This window comes from Colletotrichum spaethianum (assembly GCF_022836535.1).
Source record: "Colletotrichum spaethianum MAFF 239500 DNA, contig03, whole genome shotgun sequence".
Classification (NCBI taxonomy): Eukaryota; Fungi; Ascomycota; class Sordariomycetes; order Glomerellales; family Glomerellaceae; genus Colletotrichum; species Colletotrichum spaethianum.
This window is the reverse complement of record NW_026054773.1, coordinates 202,983-222,069: the sequence shown is the minus strand read 5'-3', so window position 1 is coordinate 222,069 and position 19,087 is coordinate 202,983. Positions and strand designations below refer to the sequence as shown.

Genomic DNA, 19,087 nt, shown 5'->3' with positions numbered 1-19,087 from the left:
CAAGGGATCGCCAGCAAGAAACCTGCAAAAGGACAAAACGTCTCTTGAATTTCTTCTTAAAGATGAAGGGTTTCAGCAGGGAGGAGCTGAGGCTACGATGCACCTCGATCAAGGCCTGGGAGCTCCCCCGGCATTCTAGCAGTGCCCTCGCACCTGAGGGAGTATGGGTAAGGACCGAACCCCCTTCAATGGGATAGAAGAAGCTCTGGGCTTAATCTTGTGTGTTCCAGACGAATGAGGACATGGATCCCGTCAAACCGGAGCATCAAACTTGGAGCATCTGGACCATTCTCGCCTACTGGAGCAGCGACCTCATGAACCTCTCAACGCTGCAGACGGCAGGTTCGATCCTGGCGGTGGGCCTTTCGTGGAGAGAAAGCATCCCCATCATGTTTGTGGGAACGACCTGCATTGCCGTGGCCATGGTCCTGAACGGCGCCATAGGCAGTAGACTGCATGTGCCGTTCAGTGTCATTGCCGCGGGATCCTTTGGCTACTGGTTCCGGTATTTTGCGATTGTGAGCCGGGCTGTTCTTGCCATGTTCTGGCTCGGCGTCCAGTGTGCAAACGGTTCATACTGCATCACCATCATGCTGAGCTCCTGGGCTCCGTCGTACGCAAAGATCCCCAACACCCTGCCCGAATCGGCCGGCATCACCTCCATGGGAATGTGCTCGTAAGTCGGCTTGCCCAAAAAGGATACGAGCTTTCGTGCCGTTCGTCTTCATTGTGCTTACCAAAACCACCCAGCTTCTTCCTCTTCTGGATCCTCCAGCTGCCCATGTTGCTCATTCACCCCACGAAGCTCCGGCCGCTGTTCTACGTGAAACTTGTCGCCACCCCGGCTGTCGTGCTTGGCACTCTGGGCTGGGCGGTCAGGAAGGCCGGCGGCGGCGGCGAGATCTTCAAGCTGCAGCCCGAGGTCCCCAAGGGGACGGCGCAATACGCCTGGCTCTGGCTGAGCTGCATGTCCAGCGTCACCGGACAATGGGCAACCATGGGGGTAAACATCCCCGACTTCCTGCGGTACAGCAAGAGCCCCAACGGGCAGCTGGTGCAGCTTCCGTTCGTCCCCTTCGTGTTCACCTTGTGCGGCACCATGGGCATCATCACAACATCGGCGACTAAGACGTTTCACGGAGAATATCTCTGGAACCCCCTTGATATCATCAGTCTCTGGTTGGAAAACGGTTCTGGCGGTCGCTGTGCCGCTTTCTTTGCGGCGCTCGCATGGTTCATCGCGACGGTGAGTAGACAGTGTGCACACGAGCATGGTCTGGTGGTTCAACGCTGACGTGCATCTCCTACGCCTTTAGGTAGGAACCAACGTCACAGCCAACTCCATTAGCGCGGCCAACGACTTGACCATCATGTTCCCGCGCTACATCAACATCAAGCGGGGGTCGTTGGTTGCAGCGGTGATTGGCGGCTGGGTCCTTGTTCCTTGGAAGATCTTGGCCAGCGCGGCCACCTTTCTCAACTTCATGGGCGCCTATGCCGTCTTCCTTGCACCCATCAGTGGAATCCTCGCAGCGGACTTCTGGATTACCAAGCGCCAGCGATACGACCTGCCCGGTGAGTCCCCTTCGCTCTCGGACTGAGCCCTTTGTACCGCAACCGTATGCTTATGACTCTTCTCGCGAACAGGCCTGTACGATCCTCATGGTCGTTATAGATACGTAGCAGGGTGCAACTGGCGGGCCTTTGTTGCCTTCATCGTCCCTGTGGCTCCTAGCCTGCCCGGCATGGCGTTGGCTATCAGTGGTTACCCAGCGGTCAAGATTTCTGCCGGTGCACAACACCTGTACACCTTTGACTGGCTCTTTGGCTTCGTGGTGTCCATCTTCCTGTACACCACTCTGAGCTGGCTCGTCCCTGCAAAGGATACGTTGGTTGAGCGGACAATCTGGACCAAAGATGGAGCCGACATTGAAGGGACCAGCCATGGCAGCGACGTCGAGAACCCCAAGTTGCCGGAGAAGGTGCACATGACAGCGAAAGATGAGCCAGACGCTCCTGATAGCAAGGTCTTGTAAGGCCAGAGATGTGATATACACCAGGTAGAATGTAGTTCCATGGCGGCACATCCACTGCATAATGAACGAGACACGCACAAGTATCTATTGTTTATCAGCTATACCTCATTCGCCGCTTCCACTACCGTAGTATCTTTCAGGAGTAAATATCCTTCTTTGCCCAAACGTAACAGTCGAAAGATGGCTACAGGTACTAGCTCCGACCAGGTTCCCTCCTCTTCGCTCCTCTTCCCAGACTCTTCGACTTAGCTACCGGAAAATCTAAGCAAACGAGGCAAACAACGACGCCAGTGACAATGCCGGGGACGATCCAGGGTGCGGGATGTCATCGGCCCGTCCCTAACTTTGTCTAGCTGCCCACGGTGTGGGTCTAGCAGGCAGGACATTACAAGTCAACAGCTTATAGGCTCGCCTCTTGGACAGGAAATCCGGCACACCACGTTCCTCATACATGTCCGACTTGAATCAGCAGACCATCAAACTGTTACCGCGTGGAACCGTATTGAATTCGTAACCGAGGACTCAATTGCTACACTACTGTACAGCCCGGCAAGTCCTCTTGCCCGCCCACTGTCTCTGGCAAAGTGGCAGTCCGCCATCTCTACGCCGCCCCGTCTATGCTCTAAAAGCGGCCTCGACTCCGTGGTAGATGGGTTAGTAGCCCGCTTGTGAGAACCCCTATTCCTCGTCTTCATCCTCCTCATTATCTGTGAAGTACTCAAACTCTCTCGGCACTTCAGCTTCCTCGTCTCCTTCGCCGTCCTCATCGACAGCAGTGAGGACACCAGCAGCAGCAGCAGCACCACTTTCATCGGTCGCGCCACCAAGGTCACCCCTTCTTTGACGACCGAGCAACTCGCTGAGCTCGTTCAATGAGCGGAGATCACCACCCGTACCGGCTCTAAGGGCCTGGGAGATGAGGTTCTGCTGCTGGCGCGGCGTCAACCCTGCTGACGAGCCAGCAGCGTTACTCTGGCCGGCGACGGGGGCCTTCTCCGTTGTCACCTTCTTCAGCTTCTCCTCGATGAGAGACTTCTCTTCTTCCGGCTGAGTGTCCTGCAGGAGAAGAGGTCCTCCGGTAGGCTAATAACTGTTAGCGTATTCTTGGGCCATCACCAGGATCGTAGTGACTTTACCTTCTTGACCGGCTTGTAACGCCCAGTGGGGAAGCTGATGAATTTGAGCTGGCCGGGGAGCACACGCGACAGGTTCTCCATCTCGTAGCCGACCTTCTCCTTTTCGCCCTTCTTCTTGGTGTCGGCCGGAGCAACAGACGCCTCCTTCTCGCCGGCGTCGCCCTCCTTCTTGTCCTTGCTCTCCTCCTTCTTCTCATCCACCTCCATCTTGTCGGAGACGGTAGGCTTAGCAGACGAGTCGATGTCCATGCTCTCGCGGCGCTGAGCACGCTCCTTCTTCTGGGCTCTCCGCTTGGCCTGGGCGGTTGTCGACAGAACGGCCGTGGCGACCATGGTAGGACCCTCCTCGGCCTTGACTTCTTGCTCGGGGGGGTAGTCGAACAGGCTGGGACGGGTGGCGCAGTGGAACTTGAAGCTGGGGATCTCGAGATCATGATCGAGGCCAATGATGGAGGTAGGGGAGAACGCGAGCGAAAGGAAGTGGGTGAAGGGGAACCAGTACCAGTACTGGGTGAAGACGGCCATACCAACAATGCCGGCCATGTTGAGATTACCTGTCTGGGTCTGGAGGCCAATAGTGCAGTTGCGGCCACCAGCATCAATGATACCGAGAGCGAGCGAAGCACCGAACTTGGTCATGGCATCCTCGTGGCGATCGCCAACAACCTTCTTCAAGGTCTTGCGAATCGCAGCGACCTTGGGGTTCATAACCTCGTTCTGCTGGATCATGATCATGGCCAAGGAGATGAGAGCACCCTGGCGGACGAAGTCGGTGGGGTCCTTCATCATGGGCTCGAGCAGGTCGATAGCCTCGTCCAAACCAGTGCCGGCGCAAGAGATACCCAAGGCCATGGCAGAACCGTAACGCACGTGAGGGTTGTATGACTCGGAAAGTAGCTCAACCATGCGCGGAACACTGCCGGGCTTTCGGAAGAGAATGAAGCCCAAGCTCATGACCGCGACACGGCGAACGTCGTCGTTGACATCGCTGACAGCAATGTGCAGCAGCTTGCGAATAGCCTTGTTGCTGCCAGTACCGCAGTAGGCGAGAGCGACGGTCATGATACCACCGTATCTCAGGGTCGGATCGGGGTCGTTGAGGAGGCCTTCAATCATGGCGTCGGCGCCCTCTTGGCGGCCAAACATGATCAATGCCATACCGATGGCCAATCCACGGACAATCTTCTCGTGGGTCGTCTCGTGGGCGTAGGTAATCATGTCCTCCAGCGCTCGCACGTTGCCAGTGCCAAGCATGATGAGACCCATGGCAAGACCGACAGCCTCACCGTTGAGGGCAGAGTCGGTGAATAGAACGGTCCGGAGGTTGTCAAAGATCTCTTCGGAACCAGTGCCCATGCCGGCAATACCGAGGCCCAGAGCACCACCGTGCTGAATGACCTCTTCCTCGGCAGATGTGAATTGGGTCTTGAGGTATTCGAGAGCATCAGCGCCGTGGTTGGCATGGATCAAGCCATAGGCGTAGAGCGCACCGCCCTGGCTGAAGATGGAGCCGCTGCTCAAGCCGCTCTGACGCGGCAGATAGGGCTCGAGCAGCTTCCGGGACTGCGTCAGGTTGCCACGGTGGATGACACCAAGGGCGGCTGTCGCAGTAAACTTGGACCAGTTGACGGCCTTTCCAAGCCACTCAAGGTTGTCGCGGAAGAACTTGTCGTTGGTGGTACCCTGGTTCATGAAGGCGTTGCAGAAGGTGACGGCAGTGTGGAAGATGGAGTTGCGGCCTTCCAAGCTGTCCCGGACTTTGTTCAGGATGCTCAAATCGGTACGGTTGTTCCGGTAGAGGAATTCGAGGTTCAGCTGGATGGTCTTGCTACCGTCCAGGATGGATCGGATGTTCTTGTAGACCTTGGAGAGCTCATCCGAGAGCTCCTCCTCGGATGACTGCTGGTTCTCAAGCAGAGGCTCCTCCTCGGTAGCATCGCTCGCCGGTGCCTTGGCAGGCTCACCTGACGGCAATGAGTTGATGATCTTACCCAGAAACTCCTGGGTTCCGTTATCGTACAGGTCGAAGGCGATCTGGTAGGCGTTGGCAATCGAGTTGCGGTCGCCGCTCGTGATCAATTGCTTGAGCATGTGGGATGCCTCCTCGTCGGAGCTCAAGTAAACGACACACTTGGCAATGGCAAAGTAGTCGGGGTTCGGAATCTCATTGAGGAGGTCCAGGATCAAGCGCAGGATCTCGGTACGGAAACTCCGCTCCTGAACGATGTCCATGCAGATGCTCAGGGCATACTCCATGAGCTCCTCGGCGGGGCCCTGTCCGTCTGTGGACTTGGTCTTGGAGCGCTTCTCGTCATCGCTGGCGCGCTTAATAACACGACGGAGAACCTCGAGGTTTTTGGCCTCGACGGCAATACCAACCACCTGACGATATCTGCCATCCTTGAGGCAAGCCTCAAAGAGACGCTCAATGACGCGTTGGAGGGCAGCCTGCGTTGCTTGGTCATTGATGGGGGCAATGGATCCGGAGCGACCCTCCTTCACGGGCTGGAATGTAGGATCGAGGATTGCGTTTTCGGTCGAGACGCGGGAGAGGAGGGACTTGGACGGGAGGGTCGTCTGGGAAAACGGCGTCGTCGGGGAGATCAGGGCGGATCCATCAGCGGCGCCGCTCGCGAAGGTGGTGGCCAGAGCGGGCAGAGAGTTGTCGTTCTGGGGCGACTTGGGAGCGGTGTGCTTGGCCGAAGAGACGGCAATGTACTGGTCGATGCACTTGGAAATGATGGTGTCCTCGAATTCGCCGGGGGCATCGAGCTTGAAGAGATCGCCGGCGGCGAGAGCAAAGGTCATGCTCTCGTTGTAAGCCTGGAGATGGTAGTAGACCTTGGCAAGGACGAGGGCGGCCAGCTGCCGTTGGGGGAAAGATTCGTCTTCGTAGAGAGCCTCGCTAGTGTGGTTGTCAATATCCAAGCAGACCGACCGGCAAACAAACAGCAGTGGGAGGAGAGCGAGCTTACATCTGGCTCAGAGCGCCGGCAACCTCGGTCCAGACTGTGTCGATGTCATCGTTGAGAGTCTGGAGGGCAAAGACCTTGAGGTCATGTTCCTCATCGGCCAGGAAGCCCAGGACTCCGGTAGCTGAGACCAGGCCAGGCATTGTCGGAGGTGGCCACGGAGACGGGAGCTGAGCTTAACTGCGGGGGATGAGGAGACGTTGGCGCAACCGGGATAGAAAGGATGACGTTCGATCGAGTTCAGTGAGATGAAGCCGCGCGGGACGAGGTAGTGGGATGAAAATGGTGATTGGGGTGTTTGTGGTGGTGATGAGAGCTCCGAAGAGGCGTTGATGATGGAAGAAGGACGTCGAAAGCAAAGGCGCGAATGCAGCACAAGAGGCCAGGGCACGCTTCAGTATCCACGTCAGGCAAGTCTGCCTGCCTCGTCTTGTCGTGCCGACTCAGTGCTCGAGGTACGTACCTCACTTTGCCTTCCTTCCTTAAGCAAACGTGTGTGGCCCCCTTGCAGCGGCAAGCACAGACCAAGCAGCCGCCGGAGCGATGAGTCAGCAGAGCGAAGTTGGAGCAGGGCCCTGGGAGCCGCACCCGGATTTTTCTGGAGGTTTGGCTGTACTGGACGCTTTCAGAAACCAGAGCTGCAATGCAATGCTGACATAACCAATCGAAGCTTGGACAAGCTCGCCAGCTCCAACAGCTCCCGGGTGAATGCCGGGCGTGTCTCTCATAACGATTGGCTGCTTTTTGCCCTGTAATTCTGCTAGGCTCTCGCCGGGGCTTACAGCTTTGCTGCATACCTCACTGCAGAGCTCAGCAGCAATTGGTCCCCGCTCCGTGCTTCCTAGGTACCAATGCCGAGGGGGGGTACCGCAAGTCACCTTATCTCAGCTCATTCATTCAACCGCCTAGCCTTGATGTGAAGCACTTTTGTCTTGTTCGAATCCTAGCTCTATCTCGCGCATGCTCACTCCTCGCAACACGACCACGAAACGCTCGAACAGATAAAGATGGCTTCGGAACAGTACCCGAGCCTGCTCCTCTTGCCGTTCCCACCCCGGCCGCCGTCGCGCGCTTCACTCAGCGCCGCCTACCGTCCGTCACTGCTGGCGGTTCTTTCAAAAATCAAGAACCCGAACCGGTCATCCGTTCTCATAGTGTCCGTTGTGTGTCCGCTTCTTCGCGGTGCATCGCCGAAAACCAAATCGCTGTCGTGGGCAGCTGCACAGTCCCTCGTCGCTGGCCTCTACAGCCTCATCGCCGTTGCATGCGCCGAAGAGGGTATCGCCACAGACGTCGATGGAGGCCCTGGTTCCGTTGATGCTCGCGTTGTCCTGGTCGACCATGATGCTAACAGAAGGTTCGCTCCCGATTTCGTTGCCGCCATCGAACCCAATAACACTACCGTCGTGGACCTTCCAACCTTCGCCTCGGCCTACCATCCGTGGGGCTTCATCTTCCATGTCAACAGCGAGCAAGGCTACCGCACTCTTTCCACGTATCTCAAGTTCGCCGAGGGCAGGCAGACCATCCTACAGTCACAGCTGATAGTCGTTGAGGCGGGGATAAGTCTCAACGTCGGCAGCCCAGGGGCTGAGAATGCAGAGGATACCCCGGGATACTCCATCGTGTGTCTTGGTGGCACCTTTGACCACTTACACCCGGGCCACAAACTACTTCTGACGGCTGCGGCGCTTCTCCTTCGGGTGCCGGTAAAGGACTCGACGTCAACTTGTCGTCTGATTGTGGGCATCACAGGGGACCAGCTATTGACGAACAAGAAATACGCAGAGCTCGTGCAGTCCTGGGACGACAGGGCCCGCTACGTTGTCGACTTCCTCTCGTCCCTGCTAGAGCTGGGCAAGGGGGGTGGAAAAAGAAGGCCGGGCCGGCGGCAGCGGTCACAGCGCAGCCGGGCCGCGTTGAGGCGACGTTCCGCGACGGCGCCATCACGGTGGAGTGCGTCGAGATCCAGGATCCTTTCGGCCCGACAATCACACAGGAAGAGATGGACGTCTTGGTGTTTTCGGGAGAGACGCGGTCGGGCGGACAGGCCGTCAACGACCGACGGACTGCGCTTGGATGGAAGCCGTTGGAGACGTACGAAGTCGAGGTGCTCGACGCCAACGACCTCGGCGACGAGGCAAGCAGGACAGAGAACTTTGCGACCAAGATAAGCAGCACGGCCATCCGGCAGCAAAAGGCCGAAGCCACGGCAAGGCTGGGGAGCAAAAGCCGGCTATCCTAGAACATTTCGACCGCTTCGATGCCGGCATTCCAGTCACGTTGACTTGCACCATACCTTTTGCATGATGACATTGCGACCATTGGTGGTGAAAACGCTGCGAGACTGTTGATCTGTTGACTTGCCTTGGCAATACGCCTTTGCAATTTTTTAAAAACCTTTTTTGAGCGAACAAGGCAACACGGCGTTGTAGACAGGGGAAAGGCCTCCAGTGGTGTGCTTTGGTGAGGCTAGCCCCAAGGCTAGTCGCTTCGACTGCTGTTGTAGGTATCGTATCGCACCCGCCCGGAGCAACAGGGTCTATCAGGACAGCATCATGATCAGTAATGATGCATTGCATGCCGCGGCAGTTGAGGTGCATGGATGAAGCCCACGCACACCCGAAGTTGCGGATGAGCGGGCGGAGAGAGATACCGTGTGACGACGACGTATGCATGTCCAAGGGGTGGGTAGGTAGGTGGGCGAGTGAGATGGATGGAGGTGCTGTTCCAGCAAGTAGTGTCGAGGTGCGTGCAAGGTTGGGGGAGAGAATACTTGCGATGAAAGAGCAGCGTGTGGTTCCATGATGGTGTCTGCCTGTGCCTGATGCATTTCCCGTTCATTGGGATAGAATCAAGGCGTTTCCCCCGTCCATCCTGTTCTGTTTTACATAGATTTGTTTTTGAGAAAACCAACCGGGAAATGCCGACAGTCCTGGCCTGGCCCGGCATGGCATGGCATAGCACCTACACTAACACCTACCTGGACTTGGATGCTGGTTAAATTCGAGCGTGTGGGCAAGGGGGGGCAGCAAATGTGAAAGTAGCGTAGGCACGATCAGACTGTATCGCTGGCGCAATCGATTTGGTGGTAGGGGGGGGGAGGAGAAGGGGGATCCGTAGGAGTGGCAGCACAGCCCCAATGGGTATCGTGGATGCTCTTTAGATGTATCTCCAAGCCCACACAGACAGGTGAGGGATACATTGCAAGTACTCTGACGGCCGGATCATCGTGTCTTCCGGGCGTGCTCAACCCGCCGGCATCCACCGTTTCAACAAAGACAGGGTGGATGGAACTGGCTGGTCGACCGGAAAAGACAGGGGGCACAGAAAATAAAATAAAATCCCCGACAGGTCGATAAAGGCTGGGCTCGAGCGACGCACGCACCGTGGGACGCGCTGGGCAAGGCTGTGCTCTGCTCAGTTATGCTGCCCCCCCAGTCGGGGGCGCAAAACACTGAAGCAACAGCATCCGTAGCTGCTGGAGCTTTACTAGAAGGACGGTTGGATTGGGGGAGTGCGCAGTTGGATGATATCGCGGCCGACTTTGAGTGTGCGTTAAGCCATGGATATATAGATATATAGATAGATAGATAGATAGATAGAAAGACCTGACCTGCCCGACTTACACGCTGGCTACAACGTACGTTGCTGGCTTACACGCGAGGACATTCTACCTCGTCTGCCTTACAGACTCTGGTGCCCCGTCCATATAGATTCATGGCATTGCTGGCCAGAAGCTACGTTGAAGCAGGCAATGTGTCCAGCACGAGCACCTTGAACCAAGCACCACCACACCACACCTCCATCCAGAGCACCACCACCACCACCAGCCACCTAGCAGCATCAAGCATCAAGCATCGGCACCGGGGCCCTGGAGGTGCAGTGTGTGTGTGTGTGTGTGTGCGATCGGCGCGCGACCAATCCATTTCCATCCTTTCTTTTTGGCTCCAAATTTCCCACCCTCTCTTCCTCCCACGTCCCCCAGCCGCAACAGAGGACAAGATGTTTTCTTCCTGAGATAATACCTTACCTTCAGCTTCGTACTCGTGTGCTTCGCCCGTCATTCGGTGCTACCTACACCCACCCATTCGTCCGCTTCCGCATCGCATCCACAACTCCAACGTTTCGTCGCACGCAGCAACTCCGACGACAGCCTCCGACATTTCGAGATCGACCGTTCCGCTGCTTTCCTCCCATTCCTCACCAACGCTGCCATTCGCACTTTGCGACGCCATTCCCGCCCATCGCATCTGTCAACCGCTTGCCTCACAGCTCCTCCACCTCCCTCGCCCCCACGATCACGACGTTTCGAATCGCGACGACTCCCTCTCTGCTCCACCACCACCGATCGAGCAAACGAGCTCTTGACCGACAACCCCTCGCTCGATTCGTCTCCGTCGCCCCCGTTCGCACAGGCTGTTGTCGCACGCCTCCTTTTAAACCTTGAGGATACCGCACCGTACCTCAATCCAACTCGATTCCGTCCAAACCAATCTAGGCCTTCCGCCGCCTTTGCGCTCCAGCTCCCTCTCCTCCGACCACTTCGGACAACCGCCCTGCCGTGCCGCGCATGCTTTGCTTCGCCTGGTCGTAGCTTTCCAGCCAGTCCAGTCTAGTACAGTCCTTCCCGTCTCTCCGAACCCCGATACCACCGACGACGAGACCGATACCGACCACTTGCCATCAACTCGACCTGCTCTTCCTCCTGACCATGACGACGTAATGATTGCCTATTGCGCATCCATCCCAAACCACTAGAACCGCGTCGAACTTGTACATCAAACCCTTCGTCGCGATTGACACTTACTCCGACGCCGTATTGCCCTCTGTTTCCCATTTCGTCGCACACATGAGCCGTTGGAATTGAAAGGGCGAAGCTGAAACTTTGCATCGGAGCTGAAGCTGGGCGGACCGCTGGTCCAGACAGGAACGCAAAAAGCAAAGGAACTTTGGCCGACCGCCGTACCCCTGGGGTCATCACGATGGATCTGAGAAGTTTGATGAACACAGCCGACGACGGGGATCGGCCTCGAGCCGCCGCCGCCGCCGCCGCCGCCGCCGCCGCTGCTGCTGCCGCTGCCGCTGGTCCTCCTCCAGGCCATCCTGCTCACGCCTCTTCTCAACCCCTTGCGCCAAAGCATCTGCAGCAGCAGCAGCACCCGCACCCGCACCCGCACCCGCATCCACATCCGCAGCATCAACCACCACCGCAGCTGCCCTACCAGCAGCAGACTCCGACGACGCCTTCCCAGGCCACGACCGCGTACGCTTTCAGAGAATCAGCGTACAGCCACGCCTTACATTCGTCCCCTGGAAAGCCGCCAGCTCCTCAAGAATACGCTGTGCACCCCCAGGCCTCAACTCCGTCGTACCCTCCACAGTCGCCTTATCAGACTCCCGGGCCCTATCCCGGCCGACCGGTACCACCGCCGCTCCAGGCAGGCGTTCCTGCTCCGTATGCCGACCCGCGATCTCCTCAAAGTGCATCCATGTCCGGACCGTCGCCGTATCGTCACACGCCCACGTCTTCCGTGAGCGGCCCCAGCGGAGGCTATCCTTTCCCTCCCACTGGCCCGCCTCAGGAAGTCGCCAGCCCTGTGCAACGACACCAATATCCACCAACAAATGCGTACCCCCTAAGAGACAGCTATTCTCATCCATCCGGTGCAACGGCGCCTTCTCCATACACTCAGCAGCAACAGCAACAGCAACAACAACAACACCAGCAGCAGCAACAACAGCAACACCAGCAGCAAGCGCCGCCGCCGCCGCTTCCGCCCCAGCACATGCCCCAAACGCCGCCCATCGGCACCCCTGTCGGCGCGCATCCGTACCTTCACCAGCGCTCTCAATCGACGCATTCAACTCCTACTCCCACGTCTGCCCATAGCCAGCATCCGCAGCAACTCCACGGTCAAGCATATCCTCACGGTAGTCCTGTGGCGACGGCGCATCCGCCGCCCGAGTACAACCGACAGCTCTCGCAGCCTCCTACCCCACTGGGCCCGCCCCAGACCGGGCCTCGACAATCTTCCACTGCACCGAGCTTTGCGCAACCACACAGTCCCTATCAACAGAGACTCTCCGCTTCACACCTTGCCCAAGTCACACCACCACCACCACCACCTCGCATGCCCAGCTCCCACAGCGGTCACGAACGCAGATCATTGTCCCAAAGTGAACGCGACAGAACCGTTAGTGTCAGTCCCAAGACCCGAATTCCGAGTCTGCCGAGCAGCACCGGTGGACACACAGAACCCGAGGCGCGACCGCACCCGAGTGTCACCAACATGGTGGAAACCGAACGCGAACGCGCCGCGACACCCGCCAAGAGAAAGCTTGCCGACAGAGATTTGAGCCCGCGGGAACTCGAGCGGAAGGAGCCGAGGCCTCCACCGGCAGAGGTCAATGGCGGACCTAGACTCTCCCGATCGCCCGTGATGCAGCGAAAGAGGAAAATCCACACGACGCCTCCCATCTGGGCTCAGACATGGAACGCTCGCGAGAACAAGAGGCTCAAGCTGGCCAATTTCGAGCTACAAAAACGAGGACCACCCAGCATCAATGGCAAGCCCGAGCCTATCAAGCAGGACAGCTCCAGCCGTCATACGTCGCCAGAGGTCGCGCGATCTACGGCGCCGCCAGTTCAGGAACCGCCAAAGCCCGACAGCCTTCTCGGTCCGTGGGAGGAAAGCATTCTCGGAACGCGACCCTACGAGGAATTGTCAAAGACGATTGCCGATTTTCTCTTCAAGAACGTGACGCTCCATCCCGACTCTGGAGAGATCATTGGGCGAGGCGTGCAGTTCGAGATCGAGGCCAAGATGGGCCAGCTCATCGACAGAGACACGAACGATCGCGTCGAGAGGGCAATTGGCTCGGAATGTGTTTTGCACGACACCGGCCGTCTTGCCTTCAGGAGCAGCATGACAGAGGTATGGCCCCCTCGCCTTGCCCCAGAAAGTCGCTTTTGCTAATGTCCCTCTCTCCCAGGCCCAACACAAAGGTCTAAACGAATTTCTGAACAACATGGTTGTTCAGACAGATCCGCGGAACCCCAATGCCCGAGGCCGAGTCCAGATACAATACAAACACCGACGGGAGATTGACAAGTTCTACGAGCTGCCCAACGCTCTGCAAGCTCGCCTCCCGGGGTGCGTTCGAGCCCTGCTGTCTGGCAGGCGGTCGATCAAAGTTCGCGTCACATATGACCAGAAGACGCAGCAGGTCCTGGCCAAGATCGTCAAGGCCCGAGTAGCCGACATCCACCTCCATCTGCCGACGTGTCCGCTCGACTGTCGTATCAGCATCAACCTCGAAATGGCATGGGACGGATCTGTCGAGGAGCTGGAAAGCATGGCTGTGGGGCATGCAGACAAGTTCCCCGACCGGAACAAGGATCGCCTGAGTTATAAGCAGAACCACTATCAGATCGATTTGACACAGGTGACGCAGATGATGCCTGGTCCTGGAGTAAGTTGATACCTGCAGCAGCAGACCGCGATTGAGGTAGTTGCTAACTTGCCAAAGAATACCCACCGGATCGACAAAGAGCACGAGCTCGAGATTGAGTTATCGCCAGACATTGTCATTGACCAACAACGCCGAGCCATGAGGAACGAGCCACATCAGTACACACAACTCGTCGAGGCGTTCGTCGACAACATACGCGTTCTGGCCAGGAAGAGTCGCGAATTCGTGTAATACTTGCTTCAGGAGCAACTCAAAAAAAGACATTCTTGGTTTCAAGTGGCTTTGGGTGGTTTTGATACCAAAAGAGAATAGGGCTACGTTTTGGGCGTCGCGGGCTGAAGCGGTGCGCATTTTGGGGAGCAAATCATTTCTTCATACCTAAGCTACGTTGGGGTATTTTGTTTCTAGCATCTGGGCGTATTCCCCGTCAGATAATATTTACACTCGCCGGCCTGGTCAAAATTATAACTTTGGTTCCCGCCATCAAACACTGCCCGGCGCTTTCTTGGGGCCATTGTTTCCGCGACTGACTTGTGTGTGGTGGTCCTCGTAGTAAAACTGTCGCCTGCCACCAGCGTTGTCCCTGCTCGAGAGCCTTGGCCGAATGCTGGGCATGTTGCTTTTGAGAAGTCAGAAAACTATAGGCGCTTCTCCTGGTTCTGTGCACGACAAGGTAAAGCAGCAAAAGGCACCGGGGTAGAGGAGACAAGAAAGCTTATCGCAGCATCGTTTCCATGTTGATTGTTGTGAGACTGTCTTGTTCCATGAGATCCATGACGTCCAACAAGGAGCTAACATCAAAGCAAGCGGAGGCGTAGAGGACATGGACAATAAACTAGCAGAGGGTATTCATACACCATACATATCGGAGAATTTGTAAATCCAAACGCTTTTCATCAAACCTGTCAAACCCACCACAACACCCAGCGATCTACCCGGACCATCAAGACAGCTTCTCGTCGCCCTTGGCACCGCCACTGTGTCCAACGGGTTGGATATCCTCCGAGTCGGCACCGCGGGCACTGTCTCCGCCGTTGACGTCCTTGGAAGGGACAGGACCAGTGGCAGGGACGACGTCGTGGCCTTCCGTGTCCTCAATCTCCTCGTCGAGGACAAAGTTGAGAAGCATGCTCACGAACGCCGTGATGGCGAAGCCCGTCTCCATGATGAGCACGATGGCGTCGAGGAACCCCCGGAGACCGCGGTTGTCGCCGGCGTAGGTGAAGACGTTGTCAAAGTAGGTCGGGACCAGTGTGGCACCGTAGCCGAGCGTCAGGCCGGCCGTGAGGATGAACCGGTTGCGGCGGTTGAAGGGCACGCCCTTTGTGATGATGGCCATGCCGGAGACGGCGACGGCGGTGAAGAGGAAGGAGGTCATGCCGCCCAAGACCGAGGAGGGGATGGCGACAAGCGAGGCGGCGAACTTGGCAAAGATGCCCATGATGATGAGGAAGAAGCAGCTTTTTGGAGGGGGTCCTTTTGTTAGTCGGGAAGACGGAGATATCGTGACTTAAGAAACGTACCAGCAGTAGCCAGCGCTGCGGTTGGCGCAACGGGTGAGAGCAATGACACCGTTGTTTTGGGCAAACTATCATCATCCGTGTAAGTCTTGGTCCATATTTCGGGGGCGCGTCAGAGGCTTACCGTCGTCATGGGGGTGATGGTCATGAGTGCGGCGAGAACACCATTGATGCCGTCGGCAAGCACACCGCCCTGGATACGGGACTCGAACAGGCGGCCCTCGACCTCGAGGCGAGACACATCGCAGGTCGCCGTGATGTCTCCGATGGCCTCGGTGGCGCAGATGATGTACACAGCTAGCAAGGGCCTGTTCACGCGCGTCAACTCGACAGCTCTGCGAAACGATGGAACTCGTGACCTCAGGGGGCAGGCTTACAAGATGAGGGGTCCGTAGAGGGTGAGCTTAAAGGTGTGCACCCAGATGAAGGAAGCGGCAGGGGCACTGTCGATGCCGGAGCGGTCAAAGTAGCCGCAGGCGGCGGCGATGATACATCCTGTGTTATGGACCGTCAGAGACATTTTTCGGGCAATCATTGACGGCCTGAGGCAGGACTTACCAACGAGCAGACCGATGACGACGGAGGTGGACTTCATGATTGGGGCGCCGAACCGCTCACAGAGGATGATGGTGATGAAGACGGAGAACCCCAGACCCAGGTACTCGGCAGAGCCCCAGGGGAGAGCGTGAGGTGCGTCGATGTTGGGGCACCGGGCAAAGAAGTCGGAGGTCGGGTTCGCGCAGCCGCCGGAGCCTCCCATCCAGTTCTGGAAACCAGACTTGATCAGGTTGATGCCGATGAGCATGACTGGACGAATGTCAGGAAACCACGGCCATCACGTTGAGAATGTCACTCCGGAAGCCTACCTGTTGGGCCTGTCACAATGGGCGGGAAGACGCGCATCATCATCTTGGGCGGCATGAAGGAGATGACGATTTCGATGAGGGCGCAGAGAGCACTAGAGCCGATGATGGCTTCCAAAACATGTCAGCATTGGGCGATGTCCCCGCAGAAGAAGGGGGGAAAGTAGACGAGGCTCACCTCCATAGCCATCGGGGCAAGGGAGCTTGTTCCCCGCGGCGTCCGTTGGGCAGAAGCCGTTGGCGTACATCTGCGAGAGGGCGCCCTGGGCGACGGGGATGATGGCAAAGGAGATGCCGACCACGGAGATCAAGCCCGTGCCGACGTAGTAGCTGCGGGGGACGTGTGAGCTGCAGGAACCCAGCAACGGTAGAACAAGGACACTTCATCTTACGGAGTCTTGAGGATGTGGAACCTGGTGATCTGGATCATGGACAGGAGGCCGGAGACGATCAAGGCGGTCGAGACGAGGTATTGCTGCATCTCGCCCGTGAGGTTGGCGCCGGCGGAGCCACCCAGCAGGATGGGCGGCGTGATGATGCCGGCCAGCATGGCGAGGGCATGCTGGAAGCCCAGCAGCAGGGCCAGCAGCGTGGGCATGCGGTCGTTCAGGCCGAAGAAGGGGGCGGCCCTCTGGCTCTTCCTCATGAAGGGCAGGTTGGGCCGGAACAGAAAGGCGTAGTCGTAGTCGCCAACAAGGCCGTCCTTGGTGAAGAACCTGTTCTTGGCGCCGCGGAGGCGGTCTCCCATGGTCCTCTTGGGAGCCGTCCCGGGGACGATTTGCGACGGGCCTTGATCTTCATCCATGGTGTGCAGTCGTCTTGAGCCGCGTCGCGAACGAGCCCCTCCTCGATAACCGGGCGAGTAAGTGGTGACTGACTGGAACAAGCGGCGGCGGTCCACAAGTATTAATGACGACTGCCAGAGCAAACGACAGGCTCGAGTTACTGTTGACTGCGATGCAGAGCAAGGCAAGAGAGGCGAGAAGGAGCTTGATCCGAGGGTATCGACGAAGCAACGACCATCAGAGCAGCGGCTGTGGATATCTCTTTATATATCGATCTGACTCAAGCATCTCGTCTGCATGGGGGTGAGATTCCTTTTAGTTGATGGTTTCGAGCAACTAGCTCGAGCCGCTATCAGTAGGATAAGCGGCTCGGGGCGATGTGAATGGCTGGCGATAGTGGAATAAAAAAAATAAAAAATTTAAAGAATGAATAAACCCGCGAATGTATCCAGAGGGGCGGGCCCGGTTCTAGCGTAGCTGAGAGTGCCCAACGCCGTCTCCGGGGGGGGGAGAAGTACACGATTGACGATCAAGTACACTCACTACACAGTTGCACTACAATGGACCACTCCCTTGCCGACGGTATCACCACCATCCAGGATCAGGGCGAGTTGGGGGTGGGAAGGGGGACCAGAGGCATGAGAGTGGATTGCTTTCTCTTTGGGGGGACCGGGGGTGGCGAGATTTGGATACAACCAACTTCTGTCAGGACACCAGCAACACCACATGTAGCTGAGCACATCTAGCAAGACAGTGGCAGATTCTGGCATGCTTGGCCGTGACATGACGAAGAACATGTCGATGCACATGCACATGCAGAAGCAGCCGCAGCAACCAACACACACACACACACACATCCGCTTGAGTCCCAGAGAGTGTGTGGGGGAACTCCCCGCCGTCGCTCCCGCGTGGCACACCAGGAGCATCCCGCCGTCCGTCGGCTCTCCTAGTGTACACTCTTCGGGCACATCCTGGTGGCTTGGGCTACAACTGGCCTGGGAAGATGCGGCGACTTGCGAAAAGGGCCATGCGGCGGAGCGAACCCGGGTTCAGTGCCGGAGCTGCGGTCGGTGCACCTGTACTGTACGTATGTACCAGTTGAGACATTGGAGCTTCAGCTTACAGCAAGCAACGCGTTGCATCCCTGCTGGTTATCCCGTCTTTTCCAGCGGGAAGTCTGGCCGGGACTTTGTTTGCTCGGACACAATGCGAGCTTCTCCGATGCCACGGCCGCCGGCCACGCGGGTTGGCGAGCCTTGCAACTTACTTACGGACTTTGAAGCAAACCTACTGGCTCCGATGGCCAGGCAAAACGCGAGGGAAACTGCTCAGAGAAGCCGATCATGCCATCGAGAGAGATTGGAGGGATTGCCAACTTTGATGACCTCGATAAGAGTTACCAGCCACCTTGAACATGGGACGTGCGCCAATGCTACGATCCTGTGCTCCCCCAAGATCAAGACGGATGGGTACTGTAACTCATCGTCGAATATCAACATTTCTGCTCTTCGCCTCGAGTCCATCCATGCTGATGCCACTTTCACGGCCGTCTGCTCTACACACTGAAAGGTCGTGGGCAGATGTTGTCTGCAACGCCGTCTGGCGAATAGCCTTCAAGAAATCCCCCCCTCTACAAAGAATCCAAGAGGAGCCCTGCTTGCTCCCGATCCGAGATGGTCCAAAGATAAGACAAAAGACAGGGCCACCCAGAAACGCACGCCGGCGCCGCGCAGAGATAAGGAAGCATCCCAAAATGGCAGAGAAGGGGGGCCCCTGGGAGATAGAGGCGTCGATTTCCGCGACACTGCGCCCGTCTCATTGGCCCAGCCCGCGCTGCCGAGACTCGGAGATGCAGCACTTGGGCATGGCTGGACGGAGTGATTGCAATGCCATTTTGCGCGCGCGCGTTCCTCTCTCCCGTCCCGCATACTTACCGACGAGCCTCTGCCTGCCATCGGCGAACTCCGCCCACGAGGGAGAGCTCTTCGTCGAGGGACTCACCGGGAGACGTCATGGGGGTCTGCGGACGAGGGAGACGGCATCTCCGGCTCGGACGGTGGGAAAATCAACCAGCAAAGTGCCGGCGCACCTGTCCTGTCTCACATCGTTGATGACTACTCGAGAGCCGTACAAGACAAGAACATTTAGGGACAAAGCTAGATATCATTGCATCTTGTGAACATGGTGCATTCGGTTACATACAGCTACGTATCACGCTCAGATTGGTCTGTCTCTACACTCGCCCGCCAGCTCTGCCGCTTTCCACCGCCGTCCCGCTTGTGTCTATTCCACCTCAAAC

General features: G+C 57.4%; 5 protein-coding genes across 5 annotated transcripts; 3 read left to right on the top strand and 2 right to left on the bottom strand.

Annotated features, from left to right (window-relative positions):
• Positions 1 to 242: 242 nt before the first annotated feature.
• On the top strand, positions 243 to 2,036 carry ColSpa_01546 (putative permease; the record flags this gene model as incomplete). The annotated part of the gene is made up of 4 exons (XM_049267758.1): positions 243 to 676; positions 751 to 1,246; positions 1,317 to 1,575; positions 1,687 to 2,036. The coding sequence occupies 4 exons, from the start codon at positions 243 to 245 to the stop codon at positions 2,034 to 2,036; spliced, it is 1,539 nt and encodes a 512-aa protein (XP_049123715.1).
• Positions 2,037 to 2,714: 678 nt separating this feature from the next.
• ColSpa_01545 (26S proteasome regulatory subunit rpn2) lies at positions 2,715 to 6,287 on the bottom strand (the record flags this gene model as incomplete). The annotated part of the gene is made up of 3 exons (XM_049267757.1): positions 2,715 to 3,119; positions 3,173 to 6,077; positions 6,148 to 6,287. The coding sequence occupies 3 exons, from the start codon at positions 6,285 to 6,287 to the stop codon at positions 2,715 to 2,717; spliced, it is 3,450 nt and encodes a 1,149-aa protein (XP_049123714.1).
• Positions 6,288 to 7,151: 864 nt separating this feature from the next.
• On the top strand, positions 7,152 to 8,389 carry ColSpa_01544 (phosphopantetheine adenylyltransferase 1; the record flags this gene model as incomplete). Its single annotated transcript, XM_049267756.1, has 2 exons — positions 7,152 to 8,010; positions 8,049 to 8,389. The coding sequence occupies 2 exons, from the start codon at positions 7,152 to 7,154 to the stop codon at positions 8,387 to 8,389; spliced, it is 1,200 nt and encodes a 399-aa protein (XP_049123713.1).
• A 2,740-nt stretch (positions 8,390 to 11,129) lies between these two features.
• ColSpa_01543 (mRNA-capping enzyme subunit beta) lies at positions 11,130 to 13,851 on the top strand (the record flags this gene model as incomplete). Its single annotated transcript, XM_049267755.1, has 3 exons — positions 11,130 to 13,082; positions 13,141 to 13,620; positions 13,678 to 13,851. The coding sequence occupies 3 exons, from the start codon at positions 11,130 to 11,132 to the stop codon at positions 13,849 to 13,851; spliced, it is 2,607 nt and encodes an 868-aa protein (XP_049123712.1).
• A 712-nt stretch (positions 13,852 to 14,563) lies between these two features.
• On the bottom strand, positions 14,564 to 16,808 carry ColSpa_01542 (uricase; the record flags this gene model as incomplete). Its single annotated transcript, XM_049267754.1, has 8 exons — positions 14,564 to 15,080; positions 15,144 to 15,208; positions 15,265 to 15,475; positions 15,518 to 15,635; positions 15,699 to 15,947; positions 16,007 to 16,114; positions 16,182 to 16,333; positions 16,396 to 16,808. The coding sequence occupies 8 exons, from the start codon at positions 16,806 to 16,808 to the stop codon at positions 14,564 to 14,566; spliced, it is 1,833 nt and encodes a 610-aa protein (XP_049123711.1).
• Between the last annotated feature and the right edge of the window lie 2,279 nt (positions 16,809 to 19,087).